This window comes from Musca autumnalis, unplaced genomic scaffold, assembly GCF_047663935.1.
Source record: "Musca autumnalis isolate F117 unplaced genomic scaffold, ASM4766393v1 scaffold_5, whole genome shotgun sequence".
Classification (NCBI taxonomy): Eukaryota; Metazoa; Arthropoda; class Insecta; order Diptera; family Muscidae; genus Musca; species Musca autumnalis.
Window position 1 is genome coordinate 84,835,739 of NW_027412088.1, and position 15,013 is coordinate 84,850,751.

General features: G+C 38.6%; 1 protein-coding gene across 1 annotated transcript; it reads right to left on the reverse strand.

The window, feature by feature from the left end:
• Positions 1-3,503: 3,503 nt before the first annotated feature.
• LOC141405407 (uncharacterized) lies at positions 3,504-6,503 on the reverse strand. Its single transcript, XM_073989695.1, has 4 exons — positions 6,234-6,503; positions 6,001-6,156; positions 5,587-5,944; positions 3,504-5,522 (listed from the first exon to the last, which is right to left on the reverse strand). The coding sequence occupies exons 1-3, from the start codon at positions 6,484-6,486 to the stop codon at positions 5,748-5,750; spliced, it is 606 nt and encodes a 201-aa protein (XP_073845796.1). The 5' UTR covers positions 6,487-6,503; the 3' UTR covers positions 3,504-5,522; positions 5,587-5,747.
• Positions 6,504-15,013: the final 8,510 nt, after the last annotated feature.

Genomic DNA, 15,013 nt, shown 5'->3' on the forward strand with positions numbered 1-15,013 from the left:
TCTATGCCGTTGTTTTCAGTACATTTTCCATCTACGATTTAATAAAAATGTCAATAAGGTACTGAAATCCGAAATGCGAGAATAAACTATTGGTGTGAACTGTGTTTGAATTACGTGTTTTAAAAGATAGATGCAAAATACCGATGAAACAACATGAAGTAAGCATTTTAGAGTTTCAGAATGTTCTAAAGAATTGTTGAGAACTTTATTTTGAAGATTTTTGCAAAACGTTACTTGGTTCAACTCCCAATAGTTTAGCCGATACTGACCAGAATTTCAGCAATTATGTAAAATTTGCTATATTTTATAGATTTTGATGCCCTAGATGGAGCTTTTCTTATGTAGTTTTTTCAAAAGATAAGTTCTACTAGTCTAGGACTACAATATTGCTAAAGACAGCAAGGCCAAATTCATATTCGTTTCTGAGATAAAGGCATGATAATTGCAAAAAAAGTGTAGATTTAGCCCGGTTTAGATGAGGCCATAAAATCCGAACTGGATCTGACAGGACAAAACCCTACTAGGGCCTTTGTAGTCTAAATATGTACTTTAAAAAAAATGCATACTAGAAGTTGTTTGCATTTTCAGTGTTGCATAGTGAGATGAGCCATATCGGTCCACTCCTTCAGATAGCTCCCCCACAAAAGCTCAAAAATGTTCTGAAAAATTGTGCGCACGATAACTGTTGAATGGAGTGACCGATTTGGTCCATACGTTGCACATCGTAAAATTTTACCAGATTTAGATGACTTTCTAGTATGGGCTTCATCGGTCCACTCCTTCGGGTACCTCCCACCCAAGATTTCGGATAAGTTCAGTTTAGGACCTGCTCTCGAATCGCTTTGATTTTTGTTGTAACAACTTGTATTCACTGGCCATACATCCAGAGAAAAATAGCCCGAAAGGTGTAAGAACCCCTATGGCACCACGTGTAGCTGCTGGATCATACTTAGCACTCGAAGTGGTCAAACGATTTAGTCAAAAATTTGGCGTTCGTAATATTTTGTCCAAACTTTGTTTAAGTTGGAAGATGGGTAATATCGGTCCACAACTTACGGTACCTCCCCCAAAAGTTTTAAAAATGTCATTAAAATGGTACACGCTATATCTGTTAAAAGGAGCAACCGATTTAGTCCAAATTTGGATCTCTTAATATTTTGTCCAAATTTAGTTTAACTTCGAAAAAGGTTCGTATCGGTCTTCTTCTTAGGATATCACTCTCACAAAAGTTCAATATTTTTGTTTAAGTGCTGTTTAGTATCTGCTCGAAGGTCCTTTGGAAAATTATACCTCTTCTCCTTGTAGACCTGTTTACAGCGATATTATGTTTGTACCCAGCTAACAATTTTTTCCGAGGGAATATTTCGGAATATTCTGAATATTGTTTAGATATTTGCCGATTTCTTTAATATTTTTCTAGAAATTGTACCGATTTTCTAAAACTTTTTTTAAGAATCTCTGAAGAACCTTAAGAATCTCGTTCCGAATTCGTTCCGATTTCTAAGGGATATTTTTGTTCGATTGTTGTCGAAAAACAAAATGATTTTTTATAAAATTCGCATACAGTTTTTTAATTGTTTTAATATAAATGCAACATATAATAATTCAGGCTAGTGTTGATAGCTTCAACATATTCGAGCACATTCTTCTACTATTAATTACAAAATGATAACAACAGGGAAAATCATTAGGACGTTTGAAATTAGAATCATCCACAAATAGCGCAAGAAAATTGTCTCTGAGTGGGGATATTTGTTCTGTGTTGTGTGTCAGTATCGAAGGCGTCAGCGCCCAAGAATTTCTTTCGATTTTTTTCAGAAAATCTAAACTTTTCTTCGAATTTTTCCAGAATTTCTTCCCGAATTCGGACCGATTTTCTTCAAAAAATCTAAATTTTCCACCGAATTTTCCAGAATTTTTTCCGAATTCGGACCGATTTCGTTGCGAAACTCTAATATTTTGTTAGAATTTTCTTAGAAAATTCTTTCCGAATTCGGTGGACACTGCCATACAACTTTTGTACCGAATTCGGAAAGAATTCGGCATCAGAATCGGCAACTTGTGCAGAGATTCTGACCGAATTCGCAAAGAATTCGGAAAAAATGTGAGCTGGGTAATCACGCTACAGGTCGTAATTTTGATCGGATCGTCATGAAATTTTGGTTGTTGATGGGGGTCCCAATTTACAATTTGTGACCTTTTATTTCCATCCATCATGGAACCAAGTACCAAGTAGATTGTCGACAGTATTCAAATATAGAATTGAATTTATTATATTATAAATTTGGCATTACGTTTGTAAAAAAATCGAAATATTCGTCGGAGACCCTATAAAGTATGTATATTCTTGATCAGGGTAAAATTCTAAGTCGATATAAGCATGTCCGTCTGTCCGTCCGTCTGCTGAAATCAAGATACAGCTCGCAATTTTTAAGATAGAGCTTTGTACTTTGGTATAGACATACCTATTACTCCTAGGATGTTTGGTATTGCAAATGCACGCAGAGAAAAAATATGTTTGATCCAACAATATTCCAAGAGCAAAATATGTATTGTTAACATATTGTTGGATTCCTTATGTGGTATTGTGAATCCAACAATCGTTCTTGTTAAATCCAAAAATAGTTTGTGTCAACTGAACAATATTTCTCTCTTTTCTTTTAAAATTTTTTTCTCTTCTCCCGCTATTCGATGCCGTGTTGAAAAAACAATTTTGTTGAGTTGTGGTGTTTGTATGACATGCTGCCTTTATCTTTGTTTTTGTGTGTATGTATACCAACAATGAGGCTCTTGTTTTTATTTGTTTCTGTTTTGGTTTCATTCTTTTTCTTTATTTCATTCTCCTTCTCATGTTTGTTATGGTGTTTAATTATTCCTTATGTTGTGGTGGCTGCTTGTGGCTTTTTGTTTGTCTTTGTTGTCAGCTAAAGTAGCAAACCATGTATTGCGTTCATCAATGCTCGTAATATTATACGCGATATTTATATCAAAGTTGTGCGGAAAGTGTATATGAGAAGTATATACACTCAAATCAAAAAATTTAGTATCTGGTTTTCTGGGCTGACAATATGTTTTGTAAAAAATTTAGATTATGATTGTTCCTACAATCGGTATTGTTAAAGATTTTTACAATATTGCGGAAATTCGAAAGTTGTTTTTGTTTTCTATGTTCGGAACAAAAGATGGTATTTTTGGATTTGGATTACTATGTTTGCACAAAACAAACACATTTTTGGAACCAAAATAGATATTTTTGTTCCAACAAAACCGAAAAATATTTTTTCTCTGCGTGTGGGCTATATCGGTCCACGTTCTGATATAGCACCCTTAGAACGGTACCACCCGATTTTCGGTATTTTGAAGTTTTTAGCTTCATTATCACACGGAAATTTGGTACTTAGTCGGTATAGGTCCACGTTTCATATAGCCCCCATAGAACGGTACCCCCGGATTTTCGATATTTTGAAGGTTGTTGCCCCAATAGTCCACTGAAATGGCTTAAATTTGTTATTTAGTCTTCATTTGGAGTATAAAACTTTCCATATGAAATATATATATAGATCCACGCCTTCATAAAGCCACCATAGAACGGTACCTCCGGATTTCCGGTATTTTGAAGGTTGTGACCACAATAATCCACCGAAATGGCTGAAATTTGCTATTTAGTCTTCTTTGGCGGTATTTAACTTTCAGCTCTAAATTTGTCGGTATAGCTTCATGCCTTCATATAGCCCCATAGAACGGTACATCCCAATTTTCGATATTTTGAAGGTTGTGGCCTCAATATTCCACCGAAATGGCTGAAATTTCGTATTTAGTCTTCGTTGGGGGTACAAAACTTCCACCTGAAATTTTTAGGTATAGGTCCATGCCTTCATATTGCCCTTGTAGAAGGGTACATCCCGATTGATGGTATTTTAAAGTTTGTGGCCACCGGAATGGCTGAAATTTGGTATTTAGTCTTCCATGGGATTATAAAATATTCCAGAAGAGAATTATACAGTATATAGTGTAGGTCCACGTCTTCCTATACCCCGCATAGAAACGTACCTCTTGATAGTTTGAAGGTAAAATAATGTGGCTAATCTTACCGAAATATCGGAAGTTTGGTATTTATTCTTCTTTGAGTGCAAAAAATTTCCGCCAGAAACTTGTTGGTATAGATCAAAGTTTTGCTATATCAAAACTAAAAAACAACCCATAGAACGGTACCTTACGATTTTCGTAATTCTGGGGGTTGTGACGTCAATATCCCACCGTAATGACTGAAATGTGTTATTTAGTTTCCCATGGGTTAAAAAATATTCCAGAATGGCTGAAATTTGGCATTTGACTACGTTGGACGTAAAAACCTTTCCGACTGAAATTCGTCGGTATAGGTTCACGTTTCGATATAGCCCCCATAGAACGACACCTTCCGATTTTCGTGACGTCAATATCCTACCAAAATGACTGAAATTTGTTATTTAGTCTTCCATGGGGTTATAAAATATTCCATAAGAGAATTATCAGTATAGGTCCACACCTTCATATATCCCCCATAGAAGAGTGCATCTTGATAGTTTGAAGGTTTTAGCCACATTGTATTACCGAAATATCAGAAGTTTGGTATTTATTCTTCTTTGAGTCTAAAAACTTTCCGCCAGAAACTTGTCGGTATAGGTCAAAGTTTTGATATAGCCCCCATAGAACGGCACCTCCCGAATTTCGGTATTTTGAAATTGCTGAAATTTGGTATTTAGTCTTCTTCATAAACGAAAAGAAACTAATTGTTCCATTTTACTTCGGTCGAACTTAACGCCGTTCTTACTTGTTATTAATTATTTTTGTTCAGTTAGCCCTAAAGGCCTCGACACATAAGAAGAATGGCATTCTTGCTTAAATCATATCTGCTAAATGACTAAAGACCAAGTTCGACCTAATTCAAATGTGATTCTTGCTTAAGTCATATCTGGTAATTGACTAAAGACCAATGCTAAGTTTACATTTACGAAATCCACTCGATTTCAACTGTCATTTCCATAGCTCAAACGTCAAATGAAATCTCATCTGGATTTCATTTGACGTTTAACCTATGGATTTGACAGTTGAAATCGAGTGGATTTCGTAAATGTAAACCAAGCACAAGTTCGACCTAATTTAAATGTGATTCTGAAATCTTTTTATTAGCTCGAACTTGGTCTTTAGTCTTTTGTCAGATATGACTTCAGCAAGAATGTCATGCTTCTTATGTGTCGAGGCCTTAATTTATTTGGTATAAAACCCAGGGTTGCTTATAACTTTAGTGAAAAGCCTATGCACAGGAGTTGTGTCACATAGTCGGCCCCTTCCCGGCTACAGCCTTTTCTCACTTGTTGATAGTTTGAAGATTTTTTTCACTGGAACCCACTTAATCTCCAACCTCCCATTTTTCACACTTCGTGAGTATTTCGCAAAAATAAGGCAGTTTCGTTTGGCACTCCACAGTTAGCCAAGTGCTATGAGGTGACAATGCCACACAACTGGCGTTTCTCAAATTTGAACTAAAAATCAAGAAAGAGAATAAAACATAAAACAAACTCATGATATTGTAGGTATCATACGTACATCATTTTGGGATTACCCGGTTCCCATGCTCTATAGGCAAAACATTCTAAACTATCGTCATCCATATTGAACATTTGAAAACGTTGACCACGAGTTCTATTAAAATATAGACCGACATAGGCTAACTTGATTTTAGAATTTAGTTTTGTTTGTTCCTGCAGCTAATTATGTTCTAAAATTATACGCGTGAGGGCTGTTGTGCGCATTTCCGAAGCAATGTGAGGCAATGAACTGCATCGTGTTGTGCCATTATTGGAATTTTGTTTATCACATTTCACGGAGGCATTTATAAAAGTTTCAGGTTCAGTGTTAAGTGTAAAGAGACCCACTTGTGGCACACAAATGTGATTTGAAGCAACTGTGAAAAGATGTAAAATTTTTTAATTGTTGAAAAGTGTTTTTTGAAATACTTACCAATGAGCTTCTCATACAAGGAATAATAATTAAAAGATGTATCGATTATCAGGGATTTGGAAGTTTCACTTTCAGGACACTTTAAGATGTGGCAATTGAAATACAACTGCGGCTGTTGCCAATAATGATCTCTACTTATATTACGAGGTATATTGTCTTGGAAATATAAAGGGAAATTAAAGTCAGATGGAAGTTAAGGGATAATTAAAATATATAGACTTATGTGTCCTTACCTCTATTTCTGAATTTTTTCTTGGGACTATAATTAAATGCCAGTCCTTTAAATTGTCTTGTTGTTTGTTGACAGGCTTCAAGAGAATCTACATTTTCCACGTGTAATTTATCGGCTAAGGATCTTTGAAATACTTTTAGCAAATAAAACTTGTTGCGTAAATCTGCTTGATTTTCTTTACAAGTCAAAGTCAAAACTACGTTTAGGGTTGTGAATATGGAGATTAAGGTTCTTGCAATTTGCCGTTTAAACATTTTACTATATGAACAGTTTGAACACCAATGTTGCAATAAATAATAAATATATTTGATAACCATACTTATGCATATACATTTACATATGTATATATGTATCTTTCTAATGCTTGTCAAGTATGCTGAACGGAAATTAAATATAATTGACTGCCATATTTAACTGACATTTGAAAACGTATTCATTTGTAACGTATTTGACACGAATAGGGGGATACAGACCTTATTTGCTCACATGTGGAAAATAATTTTCGGTTGATACAGCTGTAGACAATATGGCAATCCCAGACGGATTGTTGTCTGATCTGACAACAACAACCGTTTGCAAGTCTATCGAAGACTTCTACGGAGATCTTCTACTCTACAGAAGACTCCTACGGAGATCTTCTACTCTATAGAAGACAACTGTGGATATCTTCTACTCTATAGAAGACTCCTATGCAGATCTTCTATTCTATAGAAGACTCCTACGGAGATCTTCTACCCTATAGAAGACTCCTACGGAGATCTACTCTATAGAAGACTGCTACGGAGATCTTCTACTACTTAGAAAACCCCTACTTAGATCTTCTACTCTATAGAAGACTCCTACGGAGATCTTCTACTCTATAGAAGACTCCTACGGAAATTTTCTACTTTATAGAAGACTCTTACGAAGATCTTCTACTCTATAGAAGACCCCTACGGAGATCTACTCTATAGACGACTCATACGAAGATCTTCTACTCTATAGACGACTCGTACGAAGATCTTCTACTATATAGAAGACTGCTATGGAGGTCTTCTACTCTATAGAAGACTCCTACGGAGATCTTCTACTCTATAGAAGACTCCTACGGAGATCTTCTACTCTATAGAAGACTCCTACGGAGATCTTCTACTCTATAGAAGACTCCTACGGAGATCTTCTACTTTATAGAAGACTCCTACGGAGATCTTCTACTCTATAGAAGACTCCTATGGAGATCTTCTACTCTATAGAAGACTCCTACGGAGATCTTCTACTATATGGAAGACTCCTACGGAGATCTTCTTCTCTTTAGAAGACTCCTACGGGTATCTTTTACTACATAGAAGACCCCTACGGAGACCTTTTACTCTATAGAAGACTCCTACGGAGATCTTCTACTACATAGAAGAACCCTACGGAGATCTTTTACTCTATAGAAGACTCCTACGGAGATTTTCTACTCTATAGAAGACTCCTACGGAGATCTTCTACTCTATAGAAGACTCCTACGGAGATCTTCTACTCTATAGAAGACTCCTATGGAAATCTTCTGCTTTATAGAAGACTCCTACGGAGATCTTCTACTTTATAGAAGACTCCTACGTAGATCTTCTACTTTATAGAAGACTCCTACGGAGATCTTCTACTTTATAGAGGACTCCTACGGAGATCTTCTACTCTATAGAAGACACCCAAGGAGATCTTCTACTCTATAGAAGACACCTACGGAGATCTTCTACTCTATAGAAGACACCTACGGAGATCTTCTACTCTATAGAAGACTCCTACGCAGATTTTCTACTCTATAGAAGACTCCTATGGAGATCTTCTACTTTATAGAAGACCCCTACGGAGATCTTTTACTCTATAGAAGACTCCTACGGAGATCTTTTATTCTATAGAAGACTCTTACGTAGATCTTCTACTCTATAGAAGACTCCTACGGAGATTTTCTACTCTATAGAAGACTCCTATGGAGATCTTCTACTCTACAGAACACTCCAACGGAGATCTTCTACTCTATAGAAGACTCCTACGGAGATCTTCTACTCTACAGAAGACTCCTACGGAGATCTTCTACTCTATAGAAGACTCCTACGGAGATCTTCTACTCTATAGAAGACTCCTACGGAGATCTTCTACTTCATAGAAGACTCCTGCGAGAATCTTCAAGTCTATACAAGACTCCGACGGATATCTTCTACTCTCTTATATTATGTCTATTATAGACGACTATTATTCGTATATTTAGATGAAGGTTAGGCGGTTGGTTCTTCTGTGTCCAAATTCAAAAACTTAGTAACCTGGACGGAATAATCAGGGGAAAGCTTAGTGGGATTAGCAGATATGACTTCAGCAAGAATGTCATGCTTTTTATGTGTCGAGGCCTTAAGTTATTTGGTATAAAAGCCAGGGCAGCTTATAACTTTAGTGAAAAGCCTATGCACATGGGTTGTGTCACATAGTCGGCCCCTTCCCGACTATAGCTGGGATTAGCTGCGTAGCTAAATAAATGCAGCATGTCTTGCGGCCCCAATCCACATGCAGGGTATGTGTTGGGTAACGTGTCAACAATTCGGGCCGGATCTTAACTGGGATAAAACCAGTAGAGTTTGTTGTTGTTGTAACAGTGGTTTTACTATATGTTTGTCAGTTCACTCTTCTATAACCTCACGTTGGCTTCGATTTCTTGTTCCTGAAATCTACGTACGACTGGCATCCACACTTGTAATTGATTATCTAACGTCTCAAACTTGGCCGGAAGATTGTCTGCTCGCTGTCCTCAAACAGCGTGGACTGCTTGACAGTAACAAAGGCTTTTGATAAGTCAAACGCCACCATCACAGTTCTGTCACACGGCTTGATCTGGTTGAGTCCTCGACTAATGTGTGTGAAGATTGCGTTCAGCGCTGTTGTCGTGCTGTGCTACTACGGCATCCATGCTGATGTCGGCAACTGAATAGCTGTATCTGAGGCTGGTTCTGAGGACCAAAGCCTCAATGGTCTTTGCTACGGGCGACAAAAACAAAATCGGTATGTACTATTCACTTTTGTTGACATCCTTGCCTGGCTTCAATAGCGGGACACCCTGCCCATTTTCCAGACTTCGGAAACTATGAGATACTCTACTCCCGGTAATCCGGGCCACCAGTCCCGGCTCCGTTTGGGGATCAACTGGTAGTAGTCTTCATGGGTACGAGGTCGTACCAGAGACTTAATTCTGGGACCACGGGTGCCGGCAAGCCCCCTATCTCTTGCAGCACTTTCCTTCGAGAATGCAGTCTCGGACTAGGGCCGGTAGTTGGTGCGGCCCTTCGGGGAGTATCGTGGTGTCTGTGGTTGCCCAAAATCGCGGGAAGAGTTCGTAGAACTCGAATGGGGTAGCATTATCTACCGGTTGTCTGCGCCATAAAAAGACAGGAGTTTTAGATGGTGCTCCGCGCCAAACCAAGGTGGTGAACAGGGCAAAACACCTGAACGCAATTGGTACCTCACTACGGTGCAAGGGGCGTTGATTGGTCGCCTGTAACCAGTCCAGTGTTGTGAGAACACCGTGGGGTAAGGCTGAAAGGCAGGGACCCACGTTAATCACACCACATTTCTACTCCCGGTAAATCCAGCTGTTTCAGCATTACCATGGAGATTCGATCAGCGCCCAACGCTGTGGATGATTTAGCATTCCTGATGACATTCGCAACACCACCAATTGTAAATTGTGGTGATGCACCCTCGGCAGGAATAAATCTAATGCGATGTAGTACTCTTCTCTTCGCCCTGTCACTTCCAGGGTTCTCGACACACTGTCTTTTGAAATAACTTGCGCACATCCACGAATCTTCAGATGATTTAAACACTTGTTCCGTATTTGCTAACCGACCAACCTGTTAACTTCCAGTCATCACAATCATTTGCCCGTCTAACCTTCTGGGAAATGTGGTCTCACTTCGGTTATTCGACCAGCAGGTATATGACGATCGGCTGCAGCAGTGATGATGTCTCGGAACGTCCTTTCCGCTAATCGAACATCAGAAGGATTGGGCAGATCTTTGAAGCGGTGATTAGTGAACTCTCTCAAACTAGGCCAATTAGCTTTCCCATGATTGACGAAAGTGCAGCGTTCAGATGTATTGAGTCGGTCTGGGAAGATGTTCTGATCCAAGAGAACGGTTGGCAGGTAGCGTGATTTGCTAGACCAGATGACACTATGGTTATGTCTGGCGAACTGTGACACTTTCGGCTAATTGTGGTAGTGGCGTCCTCATTGTCCGTGCTAGAGCTATCAATCTGCTCGGGCAGCACTATACCCCTCTGGTTGTTTCCGAGGACCGAATGCCACAACTCATGATGAGCATTAAAGTCCACTAAGACCAGACGGTTTTGACCTTCCAAAAAGGGGGCTAATGTTGGGCCTATAATCTAGAGTAAAGCTATTTATCGACGGGATATATACGTTCGGCAACTCTACCTCGGCAGTTCCACACCTGACTGCTGCCCGCACACATTCCATGTACACTCGTGTTTGTCTTGCCATTTGGCGTTCTTCTGCTGTGAAGGTGTACCATCGTATTGGGGGAAGCGAATACAAGTTGTTGCAAAAAATCAAAGCGATTCGAGAGCAGACCTTAAACTGAACATTTCCGAAATTTTGTGGAAGTGGACCCATATAGTCCATATTCGATCCTCATCTATAGTTGTTAGAAATATTACGCATTGCAATTATGGACCAAATCGGAAGTTTTCGTGAGTGTAAAAAGAGATCCGTAACCTGTGCCTGTCGATGGTTTTTTGAAAATTTGAAGTAGGTTACCAACTGTATTTGAACGGAGGATTGTTGATTCGTAGGCGCATCAAAGACAATTAAGCTTAGTTGCCAAGTCCTCCTTTCGATAACATATCGAGACAGTAGCAAAGCGTAGCGTACGATAGATGTTTCGCGAAAAAAGGTAGATGAGAAACGTCTTTGCCGCAAGAAAAAGAGAGAAATGAAAAGCTGGAGTGTAAAAAAATCGAAATGTCTAGGAGCCCAAATGAAGTCCGAAAATGCTACCAAAGAGTGAAACATCAAACTGATGGCTTTGGTACAGCCACATCCTCCTGTAGAGACCTGCAAGGTAATTTGGTAACTGATACAGATAGTGTGTTCAGGATATGGAAAGAGCATTTTTTCTAAATTGTTGGTATCCAATAGTAGATGAAAATAGCACAGATCCAATCCCAGAAAATTGTATTGAGTGTACACCGCCCAGCCAAGGTGAGGTACAGACAGCTGTAAACAGGTTGAAGAATAATAAGGCCGCAGAACTGGAGGTGACATGCTGATGAGGTATATGCATCAGATAGTTATCACCATCTGGCAAGAACAACGCGTACCCGACGATTGAAACGAGAGCATCCTATGCCCCGTCCACAATAAAAGAGTTAAGACTGTGTGCTCCAATTACTGGGCATAATTCTGATCCCTATTGCATATAAGATAGATGAAACAATTGGGCCATATCAGTGCGGCTTTAGACCTGGCAAATCCACCATTGGCCAGATATTTACCTTGAGACAAATCCTGCAAAAGACCTAAGAAATGTAGATCGACATCTATCATCTTTTTGTCGATTGTATAGCAGCCTTCGACAGCCCTCTATCTCAAAGGTATTCCAGACATGGTGGATTTTGGTATCCCCGCAAACCACATACTGCTTTGTAAGATGACATTAACTGATACCCGGTCCTCAGTTAGAAAAGGAAAGAACATCTACAAATAGTTTACTACCAAACGAGTTTTCAGACAAGGAGACGGCCTGTCGTGTAATCTATTCAACATCCTGTTGGAAAAGGTTATACGAGACGCGAAAGTCAAAAGAAGTGGGACAATATATATGTATATGTTACTTGCTTATACCTAAGACGTTGACACCATGGGTCGATCCGTAAAATAATTAACTGATACCTTTGAAAAAGTCGAAAGACAGCCTGCTAAAGACGATCTGGCAGTAATCGGCGATGATGGTATCGACGCGCAATGCGTCCATAGAACTCTGACCAACTGTGGAAGTTGGCTCCTATAATTTTGAGGTAGTTAAAGACTTCGTCTACCTCGGTACCGCCATAAACACAACAAACAACATTGATGATGACCCCATTAAAAAGGCGTATAAATACGGGTCCCATGGCGGCATACGCAGAACTGGAAGGTCATAGCTTAGATGAAGTAAACAAGTGGTAGACGATATCGAAAAGGGCGGCATTCCAAATTGGAGAAATAAAGCAACAAATAGAGAGGAACGAAAATCTTTTCTTAGTTCGGCCTATAGGACAAATGTCCTGTAGAGACCCAACAATGTAAGTAGGTAGCTGCTTCAATTGACTTGTTGCTTATCATTGGGCACGGTGCGCCTGAACCAACTTTAAATGGAAGCTGCTTACACTTGGCAAGTTTTTGCGGATTGTGAAAGTACAATGTTCATAAATGAGAAAAATCAAAAAAAAAAAAAAAAAAAAAAACAAGTAAAAAAGTGTCAGTCGGCTTTGCCGACAGAGATATACCCTCGGCCAATGTGAAGTGAAACTTTCATATACGAACAGATCTAATGTATTTAGGGTCTCTTAAGAATTTTGTGGCCCTTTTTGAACATTTGAACTGGCCAACAAAAATGTGGATTAGGAATTAACTGCATTAAGACACAAATGTTGAACTTTTGTGGGGGAGGTACCCTTAGGGAGGACCGATATGGGCCATTTTAGAAGTTAAACTAAATTTTGACAAAATATTAGGAGAGCCAAAGTTTGGACCAAATTGGTTGCCCCATTCAAGTGATATTGTCCTAGCATTTTAGTGACATTTGTTATATATTGGGGAGAAGTACCGGAAGTTATGAACCGGTATTCCCGATGAAACTAAGTTTGGATAAAATATGACGAAGACCAAATGTTGGACCAAATCGGTTGAGCAGTTCGAGAGTAATCGTGGCTGCCACATCTCTCGGACTGTTTTCCTAAGAAATATGGACTTGCCCTGAAAAAACTTTTACCGTCGTAATGGAGGTAGCGAATGCAAATCGCTTCAACGAAAATCAAAGTGATTCGCGAGCAGGTCTTAAAGTGAATTTCTCCGAAATTTTGTGTCGGAGGTACCAGAAGAAGAGACAAATATAGTCCATATTCAAACCTGATCTATATCTGGAATATATATTTGGATGTGCAGAGTATGGATTACATCAGTCACTCCCTTCAAGAGTTACCGTGCGCACAATTTTTCCAAACATTTTTGAACTTTTGTGTGGGAGGTACCTGAAGGAGTGGACCGACATGGTTTAACTTCGAACTTAAAGTAGTTTGGACAAAATATTACGAAGGCCAAATTTTGGACCGAATTGGCAGATCCGTTCGAGATTTATTTTGCGCTCCAACCACTACACACGGTGTCATATGGGTTTTTTGCACCTTTCAGGCTATTTGCTCAGGAAGTATGGATATGCCCCTGATGAAACTTGTACCGTCGTATTGGGTACAGCGAATAAAAGTTGCTACAACAAAAATCAAGGCGATTCGAGAACATGTCCTAAACTGAACTTTTCCGAAATGTTGTGTGGGAGGTACCCGAAGGAGTGGACCGATTGAATCCATATTGGAACCTAATTTAAGTCTGGTAGAAATTTCACGATGTACAAAGTATGGGCCAAATCGGTTAATCCCTTCAAGAGCTATCGTGCGCACCGAATCGGTTGATCCGTTCGAGAGTTATCGTGCGCTCCAGACAGACAGACAGATAGACAGACAGACGAACGGACAATGCTAAATCAACACCAAATTGTCTGAAACACATTTCGTCCAAACACACTTGGGGTCTAAAACAATTATTTCGATGAGGCACATTTTGCCCGTATGAAAGTGTATATACCCTCGTTAGCAGAAATGCTGAGGGTATAAAAATCGCGTTCAAAATTCACATTTTTGGTTTTTTTAGGTTTTCACGATTTTGCTTGGAAACCGCAAGTCCTATTAAAATGGGACTAAGCATACTTTTTAATCCCACTTCGATAAGACTTGCGGTTTCCAAGCAAAATCCTGATAACCTAAAAACTATAAAAAGGTGACCTTTGACCGCGATTTATTTAAAAATCCCTTCGTCTATTTTTTTGGCTTTTTGATTTTTCTCATCTATGAACATTGTAGTTTCAGAATCTGCAAAAACTTCCCTTCTATTTAAAGTTGGTTCAGGCGCACCATAGTACCATGTAAATAACTAAAAAATCGGAAATCTTATTGGAGAAAATGAGTACTCACACATAAAATACATACATATTTTTTCTTTTCTTGCAATAGCTTCTTTTCTAATTTGCATATTTATTAAAATTTTAACACATGAGGATTCTCAGTTCAACTCGTAGAAGAATGATAAATTAGACTTTGTCGAAGTGATTTTTTGGTGTTTGATTTTTTTGCTTAACCAAGTTTTGACGTCTTATGTGATAGAACGTGGCACATGAGGTATATAAAACAAGGAGTTCAGTTCCTAAAAAAAACAAAATACGAAATTTTAGACAAAAAAGTACTAGGATTAAATTAAATATTTCGTTCAATTACCTATGTACGGCAACATGGCCTTTGCCATGTGAATTAAATCAATCCAAAATAGCGAGGCTACATGATGTAATATTGTAAACGCAATTACTCCAATGACGTAAAGAATAAATGGAATTAGGGCCAGGTGATATTTCTAAGCAATGATAGAGGGTTTTTAATATACATATTAATTTGATTTTCGTTAAAAATAAAATTTTTGCAATGAAATATGGATGGAATGAA